Source organism: Podarcis bocagei (assembly GCF_964188305.1).
Source record: "Podarcis bocagei genome assembly, chromosome: 17".
In the NCBI taxonomy this organism is placed as follows: Eukaryota; Metazoa; Chordata; class Lepidosauria; order Squamata; family Lacertidae; genus Podarcis; species Podarcis bocagei.
Genome location: NC_138143.1, coordinates 28,650,095 through 28,670,760, shown reverse-complemented (window position 1 = coordinate 28,670,760; position 20,666 = coordinate 28,650,095). Strand labels below are relative to the sequence as shown.

The 20,666-nt window shown below is 46.0% G+C and overlaps 2 protein-coding genes across 5 annotated transcripts in view; one reads left to right on the top strand and one right to left on the bottom strand.

Moving 5' to 3' along the window:
* GRIN3A (glutamate ionotropic receptor NMDA type subunit 3A) overlaps positions 1-7,129 on the top strand; it is a 98,153-nt gene extending 91,024 nt beyond the window's left edge. Inside the window, exons 7-9 of the mRNA XM_081176195.1 lie at positions 54-218; positions 1,424-1,497; positions 6,162-7,129. Of these exons, the coding sequence (XP_081032321.1) occupies positions 54-218; positions 1,424-1,497; positions 6,162-6,528 (606 nt within the window). The 3' untranslated portion in view covers positions 6,529-7,129. The remainder of the gene's footprint in view (positions 1-53; positions 219-1,423; positions 1,498-6,161) is intronic.
* A 6,990-nt stretch (positions 7,130-14,119) lies between these two features.
* The window catches only part of RNF20 (ring finger protein 20), a 29,080-nt gene continuing 22,533 nt past the window's right edge, over positions 14,120-20,666 (bottom strand). For all 4 annotated transcript variants that reach the window (XM_081176243.1, XM_081176245.1, XM_081176246.1 and 1 more), the window contains 5 exons: positions 19,298-19,510; positions 18,478-18,603; positions 16,414-16,554; positions 15,592-15,693; positions 14,120-14,774 (listed from right to left, as the gene is read on the bottom strand). In XM_081176243.1, the coding sequence (XP_081032369.1) occupies positions 14,598-14,774; positions 15,592-15,693; positions 16,414-16,554; positions 18,478-18,603; positions 19,298-19,510 (759 nt within the window). In that variant the 3' untranslated portion in view covers positions 14,120-14,597. The remainder of the gene's footprint in view (positions 14,775-15,591; positions 15,694-16,413; positions 16,555-18,477; positions 18,604-19,297; positions 19,511-20,666) is intronic.

The window sequence follows — 20,666 nt, the reverse complement described above, 5'->3', positions numbered from 1 at the left end:
TATCCTTATTCTAGTTTTTCTAATGTCGCTCACTTCCTTTGTTTTCTTAACAGACACTGCAGATGGGCATCAAGCACTTTTCTGGACTCTTTGTGATGCTATGCATTGGGTTTGGCTTGTCAATTCTCACTACTATTGGAGAGCACATCGTATACAGGCTGGTGATCCCACGAATCAAAAAGAAATCCAAGCTGAGATACTGGCTTCATACAAGTCAGGTACGTCCTCCTGGTGTTAAATCACTCTTGTTCTGAATGGATTACACCACAAAACTGCCTTGGGTAACCTCTCTATATCCTCCATCCAGTGAAGCAAAGGTTTTATTTTTTTAATTGTATTTATTTTATTTCATAAAAAATTAACACCACTTAACTGAGTGGGGAAAACCCTCAAAGCTGTTTACAAAAAGACAAAACAAGAAAATCGGGGGGGGGGGGGGATCACAGCCATACTTCAAAACACAGTATCTCAGGGACCTCCTCTTTACATATGAACCTACCCAGACCCTAAGATCATCTTCTGAGACCCTTCTTAATGAGCCTACTCCATGAGGGTCCGGAGAATGGCATCACAAGAACGGGGCCTTCTCTGCAGTGGCTCCCAGTTTGTGGAATGCTCTCCCCAGGGAGGTTTGACCAGTGCCTTCATTATGTACCTTTAGGTACCAGGCAAAAACGTTCCTCTTTAACCAGGCCTTCGGCTGATTGACATCCAATGCCCTTTTGAAATGTCTTGGGGAGCAGGAGAATTATTGAGTTGTTCTTGTTCTTGTTTTTATTATGTATTTTGTGTTTTTATTTTGCGATTTTATGCTGTGAACCTCCCTGAGACCTGCGGGTATAGGGCGGTATACAAATTAAACAAACATACATACAAACAAATGTTAAAATACTAGAAAGGATCAAAATTACTTCAACTTTCTAAGCATCTTGTCTAAATGAGAAAGGTTCTAGCTATCTTCTGTGGTCTCTTCCCAAGCCATACAGCATCGGTGAAAATGGGATAGGTGGGATCGCTCTGAGAATCACAATGGTGGGGGTCATACACAAACAGCTCAGTACAGTGGTTAGCTTGGTTCTCAAACTTCTTCCATTCCAGAAGTCCGTTTGACTCACGAAACGTTAAAAAACCAAGGCATGGTTTCCGACTGGCGCAGGCGTCCTGGAAACAATAGCAGACTGCTGCATCGGACGTTTGGCTTCCCAAAAACATTTGAAAACCGGAACACTTACTTCTGGGTTTTCAGTGTTGGGGAGCTGATTTGTTCGTCAACTAAGCTGTTCGAGAACCAAGGTTCCACTGTGCCTCGCTTCAAACAAAATCGCAGCCTGTTACATGCAGCGTTCATATTTCCTATCCTCTCCACCCTAAAATGCAAGGCTGATTATGCTACTGATTAATTTGTGCCCTGCTTTTCCTCTAGAGATTGCACCGTGCTCTAAATAGTTCATTTATTGAAGACAAACACCAGCCTAAAGCAAAGCGAGTTGAAAAGAGGTAAGAAAAATGACTTTTAAAACCCCTTGTTTCCAGATGAATCTGTAGATAGTGGCTCCCATGACACAAAACACTCCCCCCCACCACTTTTTGTTAAGGAAAAGGAAAGAGAAACACATGGGAAAACTGTAGTGTATAATGTGAGTCACACACTGAAGAGAAACTGAAAATCATTTTTATTATTGTGCCAAGAGAATCGTAAATCATAAAGAATGGCCTTTGGCTGTATGACTTTATATGAGGGAGCAATTCCATTCACATCATTTTATTATATACACACTATAGCTGTCTGACCCAGCAGTGACATGACAGTCAGACATGTAATCACTTTTTTTCCCTTTCAATGTGCTTGGCACACAAACTTCCCATTAAGACAACCACGTCTAGAAAAACAGGGGAAGGAACCCACAGTTGCAGCTGCACCCCTCAGTCGACTTCCTCATCTGTAGCAGCAGCAGCACACTCACGGAAGGCAAATTTTTGAATTTGCCCTTTCGTCCCCCTCAAAAAGGTCAGCATCCCAGTGCAGGTTTGCAGATGTAGGCCAAGCTGTTCTGTGTGCTCAAATCCCTTTCCTTATGTGCAAATTGAGGAATGGAGAAAGCGTCGCAATGCCAGGCATTGTACGATCTGTTCAGAAATTATAATTAGGCATACATTTATTTTCGGCCTTTTCAGACTTGTTTAAAAATTGCAGCACAGTTGTGAACCTATTTTCTCCAACATTGTTACCGCTGACCTTTTTCAAAAAATAATAAAAATGTGCCGTTTACAACATGTTGCGTGTCGAGGTCCCCAGGGCCACCCCAATAACTCACACATCACACAGAAATTTTTGTTTAAGGTTTTGACATAATTCTGGCCACAACTTTATTAAAATACAAAAATGTGAGTGGTTGCTTAGGCATTGGTTGCAACTATCTGCCCCCCCATGGGGGACAGACTGACATTCCACACACCTGCGAAAGTCAGAAAAGGGGAATACACTTGGGGCTAGTGATGGAGCAGGAAACCTGCCCTCAGCCCTCCCCAAATGCAACCAGGAGCTCATTACTATGGCCCGAGCCCCCTTGACAGGGTGGACAAGCAATATTTAGCCCCTGATTCCTTTAACGGAATCCCTTGCAGCAGCAGCATTAGAGGGGCAGGCACAGCCAAACCATGCCCTCAACCAACCAAACCATAAACCAATGCCTAACCGCAACCTTACAAGTTGTGACAATTTGCCATGCAGTAGGCAAAAACCAAATGGCCCCAGCTAATCAGCCAGATGGACAAAATTCCTACCGGGCCCCTGCCCCAAGAGCAGACGACCCCATGACAGGCAGAGCAAGGTCAAGAGAACAACCCTAAATATGGGGGGGAGGACGGGCAATCTGATGCACGGGGTGAAAAGAGGAAGCCCTAGCCTCGTGCAAGGAGTTTTAGCATTTCTGGCTGTCAATCAATCAAATGGCAACATTAACTTCTTCCCAACAACAAGGGAAGTCCAATCACATCAGTGGCCAACGGTCAAATAGCCGGCCCCCAACTTTGGAGTGTCCTGGCGGCCCCCACCGCAATACGTGCTCTCCATGAAGGAGAACACACTGTGCCATTGCTCTTTAAAAGGCTTAAGTATACAAGCTGGCATCGCGACACTGCATCAAGTCTGACAGCTGTGTTTTTAGTGCCCTGGCGTTACTCATGCCATGAGTCACACAAACTGTGCCTGCCTCTGCTTTTCCACAGAGCCCATTTTGCCTTCCCCTTCCATGTCCCCGTAACAAACCCAGCCTGGCTGTAGGGCAAGTTTGGGAAATCTGACAGAACTGAATCCCCAGGCAAATGTGACTTCCCAAACTCTCTTGATAGAAAGAACAATTCTGCATGATATGGCGGGGCCAAGATCTCTCCAGCAGGAAGGGTCGTGCACCATCATAAAAAATGTCCCTTTCACATTTGCTGGGTCTAATTGGAACCCTCCCAGCCCCAAGCCTGTTCAAACCAGCAGCGTTTCTGTTGCAGATTCACCGAGAATGTCCACAGGGCCATGCTGCTGAACCAGAGCACAGGCACCAAACTATAATGAATTAATGCAGTCGAACAGTGTAGCAAAACTCCCCCTCCATCCCACAATAAAACTCATTTATTCCTTTAGATAGCTGCTGCATTGGAAAACGAGAAGAAACAGAGGATTGATGAAAATAGCTTCTACTGTATTATTATTTCCCTGGGGAATAATACTCTGACACTTTCTTCAATCATACATTTCCCAGAAGGCACAGGGTGTGTGTGTGTGTGTGTGTGTGTGTGTGTGTACACACACACACACACACACACACACACGGGTGACACTGTGGTCTAAACCAATGAGCCTCTTGGGCTTGCCGATCAGAAGGTCGGCAGTTCAAATCCCTGTGACGTGGTGAGCTCCCGTTGCTCTGTCCCAGCGCCTGCCAACCTAGCAGTTCAAAAGCACACCAGTGCAAGTAGATGAATAGGTACTACTACTGCGAGAAGGTAAATGGCATTTCCGTGCGCTCTGGGGTTCCGTTGCACTGGAAGCGGTTTAGTCATTCTGACCACATGACCCGGAAAGCTGTCTGTGGACAAACGCCGGCTCCCTTGACCTGAAAGTAAGATGAGTGCCTTTGACTGGACTTAACCGCCAGGGGTCCTTTACCTTTTACCTATAAAAAAGAGTACATGCACACCCTCGCCTCTTTGATGGTTTCAAGTGTATCAGGATTCTTTGCTTCAGTCAGAATAGATTTTGCTAAGTGCACATTCTTTGGCCTAGGGGTCAACATTCTCTATGTGGATCTAGCAGAAGCAAAAAATCTTACAAGCGAGATTGTTAGCTGGCAGCGGGTAAGATGTTCGCCATCTGCCGTCAACTCCTGTATCCCACAGACCAGGATGTGTATGGTTCTCCACTTCCCCATTTCATCCTAGCAACAGCCCTGTGAGGTTGGTTAGGCTGAGAGACCAGGAATGGCCCAAGGTCACCGAGTGAGCTTCGTGGCTGCGTGGGGATACGAACCTCTGCAAGCAAATTGGGATCTGGATAGCAAAATTCCACGAAACAGAATAATATGAATTCGTTTTCGGAAAACTTACTGTAGCTAAACCAAAGATGTTTTGACCAGAGGTCTTCTTCAACTGTCTATTGTAAAGATGCACACAATATATAAGATTTGCAAAGAATACTGTACACCAGTTGAAAATACTCCGTACAATAAGAGCAAAAGAAGGAAACAAACTTAAATTTGAGTAATAAGGCCTGCAAAGGTTTAAAAAATGATGTGATTAAAACGTTGTAATAAAATAACTGAGATGAAAATGAAACAACGTCTGATAAGTGGAGCATATTTTAGTATAGGGCTGCATACACACAACATTTTATTCTAGAATCAGTGGAGACTGTATGCTTGTTTCTTCTACGTGGTTCACACACAATCTGGATCTGTGGCATATTTTTGGCCCCCGTTTTCTTTTTTGAAAACAAAAGCTCATTGCAGGTGGATTCCGCACTGCCCCACAGTGTGTCTGCGCTTAGCATATGCCCAGGGACATTTCTGTTTATTGCTCAGCTCTTATCTCTTAAAAAGAGTCTGTAGAACCGAAATCTGATGCCCTATGGGCTGGATTAAGGCCTGGACATTTTCTCTGTAGTTTTGTTTATGGATGCTGCCTCCCGGGAAAACAAACAACGGGGGGGGGCTGGTGGACTTCCAGCTGGATGCTGTTAGAAACAAGATGCTGAACTTGATGGGCCCTTAGTTTCATCTAGCATGGCCTTTCTCAACCTGTGTGTCCCCAGATGTTGTTGAACTACAACTTCCATCACCCCTAGCTAGCAAAGCCAGAGCTCAGGGATGCTGGGAGTTGTAGTCCAACAACATCTGGGGACCAACAGCTTCAGAACCGCTGATCTGAAATGTATTCCTACATTTGTATCACCTGCATACACACATTGGAAGCAAGAGGTGGCCGAGAATAGGCAGAGGAAGAGTTGGGGATTTCCCATTACTTTACCATTGGCACAATGTAAGTCAGGGCTGGGAAACCATCATCCCTGACCATCCTGGTGGGAGTTGGAGTCCATTCATATTGGGAGAGCCACACCCTCCCCACTCCTGGCGTACCCTCCAACATTTCTCCTCTGAAAATAAGGAAGTCTTGTTTAATAATAATAATAATAATAATAATAAAATGAAATCAATTTTATTTGATTTTACAATACAAAATTGTTTTTAAAAAATCAAATACATATACAGAGATTCCTCCAAATTTCAGGACTTCCCCCTCCCCCCTCCCTGGAGTCCCATTTTAAACATTTAAAGCTGCATCTTATTCCATACTCTATTATATCAATCCATATTTCCCATGGTAATTGAAAATACCGCAGGTTACGATTCGGCGCTTATGCGCACGCGCAAAGTGCGATTTAGCACTTCTGCGCATGTGCGACCGCCGAAACCCGGAAGTAACCCGTTCCGGTACTTCCGGTTTTCAGCGATTCACAACCAGAACAAATGCAACCTGAAGCAGCTATAACCTGAGGTATGGTTGTATCTGTTTGGCCATTTGTGAAATTTTGAATGCTTTCAGCAAATATTCCATCACTGTAGGTCGGGCAGAAATAACTGTGACTTTTTTTCTTTTTTTTTCTTTTTCAGGTCCAACGCAGGGAACAGCCAGCATTCAGTCTGGAACACAGCCAGCCCAGGCAACTGCCTTCGGAAGAAATACATCTGCAGTGAAGAGAGCCAGAACGAAGTGGTGCTTAAGCAGCAACAGTCGCCGCAGCAGCAGCAGCAGCAGCAGCAAGACATCCCTCTCCCCCTCCTGCCGAGAGACTCCCCGGCATCGCTGACCACAAACGGGAAAGCGGACTCCCTCAACGTGGCCAGGACCTCTGTGATCCAAGAGCTCTCTGAGCTGGAGAAGCAGATTCAGGTTATCAAGCAGGAACTGCAGTTGGCCATGAGCAGGAAACTGGAGCTGGAAGAGTTTCAGAGGACAAACAGGACTGCGGAGCCCTAAGTGGCTGGGCTCCGGCCCTCACAAGCCCTCTCTTCCCTGTAACTATTCATAATGCACTTTTCTTTCTCTCTCTCTTTTTTGTAATGCCAGAAAGCGGCACCGGAATCAACAAGCAATACGGCTGCTTCCTGCAAAACCAGCATTTTTTTGCAGAAGGCACCAGCACCCTTGGTTCCCTCTTCTGGGAACGTTTCAAAGAGGCAACAGCTCCGTGGGAAAACTTCACCCTCCATCTGAAGAAGGGTTGACCCTCAGGCTGCAGGAAACACTTCCAAGCCTCTGGGGGACTCTTCCAGGCATCCAGAACACACAGCTCCCTGGTTTTCTTCTTGCCACACTCTCAAATGGAAGCCCCACTTTTTAGCCCTTTCTGTGCTTTTTTTTTTTTTTTTTTTGAAAGACTTAAAATGATGATTCAGATTTGTGCGTCCTGGTGGTGCTTTGTGTGGAGTTTGCTAGTGGAATTTGTTACGGCCTGCCTGGGGGTGGGGGTGGGTGGGGGGAAAATACACCTTTGTGTGCTGAGGAACCCCAAGGCGTTGTTAGCGTGAAACCTTTCTGTTAATTTCATTAGCCAATCTCAACAACACTGGTGTCAATATCCACCCCAAAAAACATTTGGGCATAAGGACAAATACTAACAATCAATATCTTTTTGCAGAGGCTTAGTGCTGATCTAGGGACGCGGGTGGCGCTGTGGTCTAAACCACTGAGCCTAGGGCTTGCCGATCGGAAGGTCGGCGGTTCGAATCCCCCACGACGGGGTGAGCTCCCATTGCTCGGTCCCAGCTCCTGCCAACCTAGCAGTTGGAAAGCACGTCAAAGTACAAGTAGATAAATAGGTACCGCTCCGGCGGGAAGGTAAATGGCATTTCCATTTGCTGCTCTAGTTTCACCAGAAGTGGCTTAGTCATGCTGGCCACATGACCTGGAGAAACTGTCTGCGGACAAACAACGGCTCCCACGGACAGTAAAGCGAAATGAGCGCCGCAACCCTAGAATTGTTCGCAACTGGACTTAACTGTCAGGGGTCCTTTACCTTTACCTAGTGCTGATCTACACTTCCAGGTTGGATTGTTGCAATGCTCTCCGCTAGGGGCTGCCCTTGAAGGTGACCCAGATCTGGTTTAAAATACAGTGACCACATTCCTGGCTGGAACTCAGATAATTCCATAAAACAGTTGCATTGGCTTCCTACTTCAAGCTGCTCATGATAGTCTTTAAAACCTTAAAGAATTTAGGCCCCAATACAGTCATACCTTGGAAATCAAACAGAATCTATTCCAGAAGTCCATTCAACTTCCAAAATGTTCAAAAATCAAATCGCGGCTTCTGATTGGCTGCAGGGAGTTCCTGCAGCCAATCAGGCGCTGTGGAAGCCCCGCTGGACGTTCAGGTTTCGAAAGAACATTCACAAACCGGAACAGTCACTTCCGGGTTTGCAGCGTTCAGGAGCCAAAATGTCTGAGGTCCAGGGCATTTGGGATCCAAGGTACGAATGTATCTGAAGGATCACCTACAGCCCCTTCCAGTTGTTAATAGTAGCAGAAGTGAAGTTCAGAAATTCAGGGCATGGTCCAGGAGAGAGTATTTTCTGTACTCGCCCTGAAAATGTGGAATTCCCTCCTCCCAGCGGTGCATCTGGCTTCATCACTCTACAGCTCTCGGTGAAAGTTGAGGATACACCTTTTTACCCTGACCTTTGACCCCTGAGATGCGTGTTTTCAGGACTCACCTTATTCTTGGGACTGCCGTCCATTTTATCTATTGATAATTCTGAATTTTAAATTGTCGCAACCCTGCCGTCCATTTTATCTATTGATAATTCTGAATTTTAAATTGTCGCAACAGGTGAAAGGCAGTTAACATATTTAATAATAATAGTTGTTACTGTCGTCATTATCATCATCATCATTATTATTAATTATACCGTCCTTTAATAGAATTTCTGAAGGCGGTTTACATAAATAAAAGATGAGAGGTGGTAACATTCTGGACTCTGCCACCTCAGAATGCAAGGAAAGGAATCATATATTTGAAAGATGGTCCACCGTCCCACATGGGGATGCGGGTGGCGCTGTGGTCTAAACCACTGAGCCTCTTGGGCTTGCCGATCAGAACATCAGTGGTTTCAATCCCTGTGACGGGGTGAGCTCCTGTTGCTCTGTCCCAGCTCCTGACAACCTAGCAGTTCGAAAGCACACCAGTGCAAGTAGATAAATAGATACCACTGTGACAGGAAGGTAAACGGAGCTTCCGTGTGCTCTGGTTTCCGTCACGGTGTTCTGTTGTGCCAGAAGCGGTTTAGTCATGCTGTCCACATGACCCAGAAAGCTGCCTGTGGACAAACACCGGCTCCCTTGGCCTGAAAGCGAGATGAGCGCCACAACCCTGTAGTTGCCTTTGACTGGATGTAACCGTCCAGGGGTCCTTTACCTTTTTACCTTACCTCCCACGTGAGAAACAAACCACCTTGGGTAACAAACCTTTCACTCAGATGTGCTGGGCTGCTGAACCAAACCACTGTAGAGTTGGAAGGGACCCGGGGAATCATCTAGTCCAGCCCTCTGCAAGGCAGGTATATGCAGCTGTCAAACCTGTAGCCTTGGAGTTATCAGCACCAAGCATTAACCAACATGCAGGCAGGGTTTTTGTTGTTTTTCCCTGTGGGGGAGCACTCAAAATGTGGCTTCCCACTCACCATCTTCATTGGTACAGCCCAGAACTCAACTGCCGCATCCTGGCTCTGGTGTGTGGATCAGCTCTCAGCGATCAAATACAATCAGACATCTCCTTGCCAACCTCTGCTCTCTTCCCTTCTCAAAAATCAGTTGTCAGGGCAGGGCCCAGCCACCCTCAGGTTCTTTCAGAGAATCAGCAGGCTTTGTACTCCGGTTTTTCACACAAAAAAAGAATATTTTAAAATTATTATTTTTTGAAAAAAGCTACAGATAAAATTATCTACTGTATGGTTTTTCTTGAAGTGTTTCTAGTTTTCCAGAGTGCTTTTATCTATTTTGCCTAAGATTCCCAGTCATGATTTCGGGACCTGTTGTTTTAAGGCTGTTGATGGGGAACCTCTGGCTTATTGGGTTGGTCTAAAAGCCAGCGCCATGGCTTTAAATGTTTTTGAAGCACGACGTGGTATCCTTCCGTGAAATGTGTTGTGTAAGTTGCCGGTGGTGGCTTGCTCTCCAGTTGTCGATGTTTGTTCTTTATGCGGGTGCTATGCAAGCAGTGGGTGCGAAAAAAATGTCCAACGGCATACAACCAAACAGGCAAATCATCCCACCTACACTCCCCACAACCCATACATACATAAGGAGCAGTGACGTTCAGTCGGTGGACTAAGGGGACTAGATTAGTCCCCTAAACGTTCCCAGTAAATTAGACTATTAAAGCATTAAAGCCTGGCGCCTCCTTCCCCCAAAACCAGGAAGCTTCTGCCTAGCTTAGAGAAAGAGATACGATGCTCTGAAAGATTCAAGAACCATTTTACCATCTTCCCAACATCCACCTGGCTTTGGGAGGGAGGCAGCAGGACTCCAGCATCCTGTCAGGCTTGGCGACCTTGGCGACTCTTTCCCAAAGCCCGGGAAGCTTCTGTCCGGTTTAGGGAGGGAGGTATGATGCTCACACATGCAACATCCCCATCACCCTTGCGAGCTGCTCCCCTACAAAAAAATTTCACTGTACACCACTGATAAGGGACAAAGATTCTTTTACCAGCGTGGGCCATTTAGCATGTTGCTTTGAGTCATACTATATCCCTGTTTACATAGGTAAGGGGTGGAGAATCTCTAGCTAGAGGGACATATTCCTTCGCAAGGGGTGCATTCCAAGGGGTGGGCGGGGCAAGAGACAAAAGTGGGTGGAGCTATCAGGGTAACTGTGACCTTTACATGGGGGGAGGGGAGAGAATCAGAGGCCTCCCCACATCTCTCCATAAAGACAAGCAGGAGGAATTACCACACTCCAGGGAGTTAGAAGCATTCCAAGCGCTCTAAAGTTCTGATGGATTCATTTGGCCCCAAACAAACAAACAAACAAAATAATAATAGTAATAATAGTAATAATAATAATATACTTATACCCCACCCATGTGATTGGGTTGCCCCAGCCACTCTGTGTGGTTTCGAACAGAATATAAAAAACACAGCAAAATACCAAACACTAAAAACTTGCCGATACAGGGTTCCCTTTCAGGTATCTTCTAAAAGTCGCATAGTTGTTTATCTGGTTGAAACCTGACGGAAGGACATTCCACAGCCAGGCGCCACTACCAAGAAGGCCCTGTAACTTCACTTCTCACAGTGAGGGAACCGTTGGAAGGCCCTCAGAGCTAGACCTCAGTGTCTGGGCTGAACGATGGGGATGGAGACGTTCCTTCAGCTAGGCCTGAGGCTCCCTGCCATACGTGTTCTCATGCTACTTCGGGTACCAGGCATTTCTTCCCCCACACAGTTAAGGCAGTTGCCTGCTTATGTGCCAAACTGGCCACATATGCCTTGCTTGGGAGCCAGTGGAACTGAGGACTCTACCCTTACCATAGAGCCAGGGTGCTCATTATGTGGAAAGGCAGGCAAGCAGTGAGCGAGGAGGCAGGAATCATGCCAAAGTAGCCTGCTTACCACGATTGGGCAGCAGGTTTACTTTTCAAGTTTTTCTGTCTGCTGCAGGGCAATAAGGGGAAAATATAGGGCTACACATATGCCACATGGACTTCCCTATGCATCTTATATCCATATGTGGAACTTAAAGGAATGCAGCCACTGAATCTTGGCTCACTGCTTTCTCTGAATCCCAAGGTTGAGAACCCAATGGAGGTATACTGGCCAATGCCTAGAAGAATAGCTTATTGGTATGGCATCTGCCTTGCATATAGTCTTAATCCCTGGTAGGGTTGGGGAACTCCCAAATAACCACTGCCTGTCTGAGCTAGATAGAGCAATGGTCTGATTCGGTATAAGGTAGCTTCCGATATTACTACATAGCATCTCCCACTAAGGGCCACCAGGCAATTTTACCCTACCAAAAAACCCCTTCTCTTTCCCTCCTCTTCTGGTACATATGACACTTTCTTTTCTTTTGTTCTTTCAATTATCCAACAGAAAGCCAGCACTACTAGACATTCAGCAGCTTTGGTGCAAATTAATGAAGTCCACCCCCAACTTCTACAAATCAGCTCTGGCTATCGTCTCCCTTTTCTGGTTGGAAACTCCGGTTGGTGGGTTGGTGGGGGTCAGGGAGGTGCTGGTCATGGTTGTATGTTTTTGGTTTTGAAATAAATTTTAATAGTATTTTTTTTTTAGGCTGGTTGATTTGCATGATGGGTTACTGTTGCTGTCTGAAGAGCAAATCCACTTTGATCAAGGGAGACAACCAACCGAGGATCCCATGATTGCCTTGTCTATAATCATCAGCAACCATAGGCTTTCAGGTGACTTTTATATGCTGATGTAATGATAGGAAACTTTCACACATGGAACAAGATCGTGAGACAGTTAAAAGCACACCCGAGTCCTGCTGAAATTTATTAACACTGGGGTGTTTGCTGCAGGAGAAGTGCTCCCAGCTAAAGGAATGCACACAGCAGCTAGTTAACTCTCTACAGTGGTACCTCAGGTTAAGTACTTACTGTTATTCGTTCCGGAGGTCCGTTCTTAAACTGAAACTGTTCTTAACCTGAAGCACCACTTTAGCTAATGGGGCCTCCCACTGCCGCTGCACGATTTCTGTTCTCATCCTGAAGCAAAGTTCTTAACCCGAGGTAATATTTCTGGGTTAGCAGAGCCTGTAACCTGAAGCATATGTTGCCTGAAGTGTATGTAACCCGAGGTACCACTGTATTGGCAAAGCTGACACAGCAGTTTCCACGGCCCCAATACCCATGCAAAACAGCCTAGCATCTAGGCATCTATTCCTAGGTCTGCGTTCTATGGAACAGTTGCAGCAACAGTGAGCTACTCTCCCTCCATCAGCTTATGTATCTTCCCTCAATGGGCTGCTCACACACAGCCGGAGTTTATATCCGCTCCTTCCACTTCAATTCTCTTCTGCTTCTGGGAGACAGTAGTGCAGCTACAACCCATCTGTTTCAGGTTTAAAAGATGCCCTGCAAATACAGAGATTGCTGCTCTGTGGCACTGAACATCTTCCATTTATGCAGCCCATACACCAGGAAGGACAGCTCAGTGGAAAACAGATCTCTTGGTTCTATCTCTCCAACCGGATGCCCAAAGCAAGTTCTGCAGGGCTTCAGAGTCCTTTATGTAAGCAGTACATTCCAGGATGCCAGGAAGCGAAGCAGTCAAGGGTGGTGACTCACACTAATCCTGTAAGTGTATTAACAGCTGAAAAGATTTTGAAACCTGCTTCCAGCCACCCGAGACAGATAGGATGGGCTAGAACATGAGACAGAAACTCACACTATGCACAGGTTTTATGTGGCACATGCCAAGTTTCAATTGGGCCACAACTGTCTGTCTCGACTGTCAGGAACTCTTCAAGCAGGTAGAAGTCCGTACGCCTCTGATGCGCAGCTGACAAATCCTTCTGCCCTGTTCGTCTCCTGATGGGCAGAAACAGCTCAGCAGCCTGAAGTTTGAGGCAGCTCTTGATGGATGCACTACAGAATAAATATTTCAGTTGAACTGTGACTGGCAAACCAGACACAGAAAGGGCAGAAGTTAAAACGTGGCCCATGTTAATTCTCCTACGATAAAGATGGGATTCCAGGTATGCGCTGGTAGATCTCTGGTTGATCAGCAGTAGATCAGGCAAGGATTTCTGGCTCCCTTAATTTATTGCAGCGCCAAAATTACTTCCCATACTCTTAAATTATGACAAAAACTGTAGGCCTATATGTATATATTGTTAAACCTACAGAGCCATGCATGGGATCCCAGGGGTCTTGTTCCTCAACCAGGGTCAGTGCTCAACCAGGGTCATTAAAATTTTTGGGTCTAGTAGACCCAATTTGAGTCACACGACTCAACTTGATTTTTGTTGTTGTATGTATTTCAGCAATCACGAAGTTTGAAAGTCAGTAGCAGAGATGCTGTAAATCTGTCACAGACCAGTGTATTGGCCCTACACAAAGAGGGCACAGCAGAACGCTCAACACACTCAGGATATTGCTCAAGGCTGCACCATCTCTCTATCTACACACACACACACACACACACACACACACACACACACACACACGTATGTCAACACCCAGGGCTGTCAGGTGAACCAAGGATTCACTTCTGCATCTTTCCTCTTCTGGTGCAGCAAGGAATGCGCATTGGTCCAGAGGCAGAGATGGGCCCATCACCTTCTGAAACCTCAAGCTCCGTTATGTGCATGTCACTGGAAATTCTTGCCTTGCTTCAGAAGGCCAGGATTAAGTCCAGTCTTAAGCCTGGGGTGGTTTCATTTCCATCATTCTTCTGCCCACACACAAGTGCCTGCCTAAAGTGAGCCTTTAAAGGGTTACACCAGGTCACCCTGATGCAACCCCTGCTGTGTGTGGGACCATCAAGACTCCACAAACTTCTCAGTACACACAACTGCAATCACGGACATACACAAAACAGTGAGACACTTTGACCGGGAAGAACAGTTTTCTCCTTTATTAGAAAGTAAAGGAACTTAAAGCGATGAGAAAGCTTGATGAAAACTACTTCCAAGCTGACTTCCCAGTTTTAAGGTTGCTGTTTGGTTTAAGCCACAGGCCAATTCGCATCAGGGCCGAAAGAATACACCGTGTCTCCACAACAACCATCTATAACAGGCACAGGCACAGGCAACAGCCGATGACTGGCTTGGTGGCTGGGCTGTGCCTAAAGGAAAAGCCAGTAGGGGGAGGGACCCCCTGAAGATTTTAAAAAAAAACAAAAGCCAAGAGTACAAAAAAAAATTAACAATAACCTGGCTGTACCCTCCAGCCAAAAGGGATCTGCCATTACAAAAAGAAAAGAAAATAGGTGAAAGAGAGGGGCAGTAGCCAGCCTGCTGATGGGAAACAAATATGGTGGTTGGCAGCAAGAGAGGACTCTCTGGCCTCCCGCGACTCGGAAGGCTCAGCCAATGTAGATGCGATGGAAGTCGTTGGCCCCGAAGGCAGCGTTGCACTTGGGGCACTTGCGCTGCCGGGTGTCGTAGCGCGTTTTCACGCACTCAAAGCAGAAGACGTGGAAGCACTTGGTGAGCACAGCATCCTTCTTGCGCATGTTGCAGCAGGGGCAGGTCAGGCGGCCCTTGGGAAAGAAAGAGGCATCGTTTAAGGTACACCTGGCTGCTGCTGAGGCTAATAAAATAATAATAATAATAATAATAATAATAATAATAATAATAATAATAATAATAATAATAATAATAATAATAATTCCTTTGTACCCTGCCCATGTGACTGGGTTTCCACAGCCACTCTGGGCAGCTTCTGACATATATAAAAACATAATTAAACATTAAACATTAAGAAAATTCCCAGGCCCTGAATGGAATAACTGTGCCCCTAAAGGACCAGGTGCGCAACCTGGGAGTCATTTTGGGCTCGCAGCTCTCTATGGAGACTCACACTGTCTACCAGCTACACCTGGTACTCTGGCTGGGACCCTACCTGCCTGCGCATTATCTCGCCAGAGTAGTACATGCCCTGGTTATCTCCCACTTGGACTACTGCAATACACTCTACGTGGGGCTACCTTTGAAGGTGACCCGGAAACTACAAGTAATCCAGAATGCGGCAGATAGACTGGTGACTGGGAGCGGCCGCCGGGACCATATTGTTTACAACAGGGTGGGGAGTCTGTGGCTCTCCAGATGTTGCTAGGACTGCAACTCCTATTGTCCCTGGGTCTGATGGGAGATGAGGGGTGGGGTCACATCTGGAAGGCCACCAGTCCCTGACCTCTGATTGCCCCAAAGTGTCAGAGGGTACTCTCCTGCGATTAGCTCAGAACTGCTGCCATGTCCCAGCCACAGTCCCTTGGGCACTGCTAACTGGGGTCTACTTCCAATGCTAATCTGGCTCAGCCCAAATCCATCCTCCAAGGGGGACATCCCGTTGCCTACCTTGTAATCTTTGATCTCCTCCATAAGAATCTCGTCGCAGTTGGGAACCATGTCAGGTTTCTTAGTGGTCTCCAGTTTCCTCCGCAGCCTTGAAATGTCTTCCTGCAGGGGAACATTAGCCAAATACATGTCATTAGGACCAGCACCTTCTCTCCTAAGAGCTGCAAAAGGCTCCCAGGTGTAAATTTGCAAGCTCTGCCCATTTTCCTTTAAAAGGGGGGGGGGGGGCTTCTTCACAAGGGAGGATGCATCACACACATTCAAACCATACTGATATGATACATGATTAGCTTAGATAATTTGGATGAGGCAGAGCAATGTGACCATGAAGCTCTGGCTTCAGGAAGTGAGGCATGTCAAATGTGCTTCCTAGAGCATTTGACTGGCCAGTTGGGAAGATATTGCTGGACAAAGACAAGAGTCTTCAGTGCTCACTATAGCACATGTTTCAAATGCAAAGGTCCCCATTTTGATCCCTGGCATCTCCTGGCAGGACTGGGCATGTGCCCTGCCTGAATCCCAGGCAGTTGCCATCAGTATGTGTGGACAACGCTCTGCTGAGCAGACCGAGTGTCTGAGTCAACACATGGCAACTTCCTACGTAGGGATTCTTCTTAAGTAGGGATTCACAACCAGCAGCGACCAGGGAGAAAAACAGTGAGTGAAAACAGCTGAAGTTGAGCCATGGCGATGGAGGGCAACCATTCAGAGAAGGTGGAAACCAAAGCACTGGCAGAGGGCAAGAGGCAGGAACTTTGAGTTAATATGAATGGAAGCAAAGGCAGATTTGGCCCAAGGTAGCCAAAGCTGCCTGCCGGGTACCTGGGCTCGCTTGAAGTTGAACATGTCTTTCTCCTTGGTCACACTGTTCTCCACAATCTCATCCTGGAAGTCGTGCAGCTTCTTCTGTGCCAGCTCCAGCTGCGCCCGAAGGTCATCAGCTAGCTGGGCCGCATCCATAGCCTGAAGAGCAAAACAATGAAAGATCCTCTCTCTCTTTCTGGCCAGCTGCTGACCTTGCAGGGATGGACAAAAGCAGCCCAGAGTGTCAACCTATTGTTGCACTTCCCACTTTTAAAAGGCATCTGCAGACCTTTTTGCTCACAGCTCCCTACTCAAAGGCAGCAAAGCTTTCAGGCTTTGCTTTGGCAAAATCTTCAAAGGGAAGATTTAGAGTCAAAATGAGGGGGGGGATCCTGGAGGGTAAAATCGAGCAGGTTATTATTCCGGCTGCACTAATATGCGGCACAGAAATAGCCACAGATAAGGAGCTAAGAATAACCTGGCTGGATTAACAGAAGGCCCGAGGTCCTCCAGATATCACAGGACCAAATGCCACCAACCTCTCCAGCATGGCCAACAGGCAGGGAGGTGTGTCCCAGCAGGATCATTCTCATCTCCAGACTGTGCCCACATACACCAACCAAGGGCAGGTGATGGAGTAGCCAGAAACCAAACTGCATGCCTCTTTTTGTTGTTGTTTGGCTAGTGCAGCAGTGCCCATTCCCACCAGTGCCATTTCTTCAGGGGGGAATCCTTCCAAGAGATTCTCATCACCATCATCATCAACCCCCTCCTCTCCTCCTGACCTCTGACCCCACTGCTTGCTCTGCTTCCCTGTTACTCTCTCGTCACTTATCCCTCCCGGAAACCTCTGCCCAGCTAATTATTTTCATCTGGCTGCCCTGCTCATTATCCCTTTGAAGTTCCACTCTTCCTTTCATCCGCTGCCCCTTTTGGTCTTCATCAACTCTCTCTGTGGCCACTGGTTTGGTGTGGTGTGTGGGGGTGTTTTTTTTTGGAAAAACAAACAAACAACTCCAGAGGGGCATGTATAATCTGTTTTTGTGTCCTAATTACGGCATTATTTGGGATTTCTCAGCAGCTTCCCCCTGGAGGGAGATCAAATAAAATAACCGTTCCTTCGCATTAATGATGGGGCAAGCGTTCAAAGGACTCACACAGCCGCTGCAGCTCAGAGAGAAAGAAGCTGGTCGGCGTGTCTTCATAACTACCTTCCAGGCACCAGGCAAACTGAGCCCCTGGCCCCCTCGGGCTTTTCACAGTGTTTCATCTGGCTTTGAGGATAACTGCTCCTCTGCTCAGCTTGCAGTTTGCTTTATTGGTTTCCTTCTGCCTATTGGTGTTTTTATTATGTTCTTTTGCAGCCATGGGTTCCTGCTTTGTCTTACTTTATCGCTAGTTTTCTTAAATGTAAAGGGCGAGATACACCTTCTAATAAATAATGCTGCTTTTCATTTTACTTGTATTTGTTACATCAATATTCTGCCTTTCCTCCCAAATAGCACAAGGCACTATTATGAGCCCACCTGCGTTTAAAATCGCAAACGGCCCTGCGGGTGGCGGGGGACTGGTCCAAGATCACTAATTGAGCTACATGAAGAGCTCCAATGGGTTTTGGTGCAATAACCATCATACTGACATGGTAAGCAACTTATACCTATTTGTTTCCATTAATTAATTTAATAGCATTTCTAGACCACTCAACATTTAAAATATCTAAGCGGCATACGAAAACACAACAGTACCATAAAAACAGAGATGCAATATAAGAGCCACTAAAAACAGCTGTTACAGAAGCAGAAATGCCAGAATAACAGGGTCCAATCTTATGGGTCAGAGAAAGCCTGGGCAAAAAGATGCGTCTTTACATGACATCTATGAAAACACACCTTCTTGGATAAGGCTTCTCAAATGGAAGAGGAAGGGCATTCCAAAATGCAAGGGCAATGATGGATAATGCCTGGTTTTGAGCCACTGCCCTATGATATTCTGCAGGTTGTGGCACCCCAAAGAAAATTTTCCCCAGATGATCTCAGTAATCTTACAGGCCTGCACAGGGGCAGGCAGTCTTTTCAAGCTTACCTTCCGCTTGTTCATTTCCAGGGCCTGGGTTCGCAAGCCCAGCTCCTTTTCTCCTGTGCCAATGTTGCTCTGCAGGAGATGCTCTTTCTCCTCTAGCTTGCGTACAACTTGCAACTGGGCATCCACCTTCAAGAGGCAAGAACACGGAATCACAGAATTGTAGAGTTGGAAGGGACCCTGAGGATCATCTACTCTGACCCCCTGCACTGCAGGAATAGGGATCGAACCTGCAACCTCTGCGTCATCAGCACTGCACTCTAACCAACTGAGCTATCCATTCTGCTCATCACAGCCATCAAGAATGTTACCTACCCCAAAGTGGAAACAAGCAGAAGTCCCAGAAAAGGAAGACTGGATGCAAAAACTCATGGAATATGCAGAAATGGTGAAACTTACCAAAAGAATTAGAAATCAACAAACTTTTCTTATAAAAGAATGGAAATGGTTTATTGAATATTTACAAATAAATTGTAAACTGATAAAAAACATTAGCAGGAATAATATAATAATAACCTGCAGTTTTATAACAATATATATTTATAGAAGATAAATAAATGAGCAGAATGGATATGCAGAAGATATTAAAAAACAAATTTAAGGAACCGCAGAAAGAGGGGGAAGGAAGTAAAAATTTGGAAATGTTAAATTGATTGTAAAACTAATGAAATGTATAAATTTGAAAAATATGGGGGGGGGCGACCCTAAAAGAAAATCTTGCTATTTCTTGAAGGCGACAGGTGAAGTATTCAGGAAACTGAATTCTGAACCCCAAGCGCTGAGCCCTTTGCTCCTCCTGTCCAACTCCCCTTTCCCCACTCACCTGTGTCTTCAAGGTGAGCACCTGGTCTGCCAGCTCCTCCTTCTCTTCTTTCAGCAACTTGTGGATCTGGTTGGATTTGATGCGCTCCGACATGAGCTTGAAGTTGGCGTCGTCCTTCTCTCTGAGCTGCTGCATCAGGCGGATGTTCTGTTCCTGCATGTCCTCAAAGGCCTGGCCCGTCACGTCCATTTCGGAGAGCAGCGCCTCCTCTTCCTGGAAGAACGGCAGAGCAACCAATGGGGAAACGAGGCTGCACTTTCAACCCTTCCCTTTCTACCAGGGGTGGGGGTGCTCCTTAACTCCCACCAGCCCCAGCAAGCATGGCCACAGACAGACAGTGGTACCTCGGGTTAAGAAGGTCTGGAGTCTGTTCTTAACCTGAAACTGTTCTTAATCTGAAGCACCACTTTAGCTAATGGGGTCTCCCACTGCCACCGCGCAATTTCTGTTCTCAACCTGAAGCAAAGTTCTTAACCCAAGGTACTATTTCTGGGTTAGTGGAGTCTGTAACCTGAAGCGTCTGTAACCCAAGGTACCACAGTATTTATGAGTTCCTCTTTGAAATTTACAAGAAAGGAAGAAAACAAGCATTTAAAAAAAAATGGGAGAAAGATCTGGAGATTAATACACAGGACAGCGTTTGGGGCTGGACTGGCAATAAAACAGGGGAAAATATTAGTAAGCAATAAATCTAAGAGATCATTACCACAAAACCTGACACCAAATGTCTTTGACCCCTCATAAACTGAAATATGTATAGCCTAGCTCATGCTTACCGTGGAGATGTGGTATATCGAACACATTTTATATTCATATTTTCAGCAGGTCGGAGCCAAACAGTACAAACTTAAAGCTTTTGCAGATGACCTGGTTTTAACACTACAGGAGCCAGAATCTAGTACGAAAAGAGTTTTAGAATTGATTCATGAGTTTGGTCGGGTGGCGGGATTTAAATTAAATAAGCAAAAAACCAAGGTTTTGGAAAAAAAATTGACACCTTTGGAATCAGAAAGGTTTCAGAAAGAGACAGATTTAAATGTGGTTAAAAAGGTGAAATACCTAGGGGTTAATTTGACTGCCAAAAATTTGAATTTATTTAAAGACAATTATGAAAAGTGTTGGTCAGAAATTAAAAAGGACTTAGAAACTTGGTCAAGATTGAAGCTTTCCTTGTTGGGCCGAATTGCTGCTATAAAGATGAATGTGTTGCCAAAAATGTTGTTTTTGTTTCAGACCCTACAGATTGTGGACAGAGTGGAATGTTTTGGAAAGTGGCAGAGAGATATCTCTAAGTTTGTCTGGCAGGGCAAAAAGCCCAGAATAAAATTTAAAATATTAACTGACGCAAAGGAAAGAGGGGGGTTTGCCC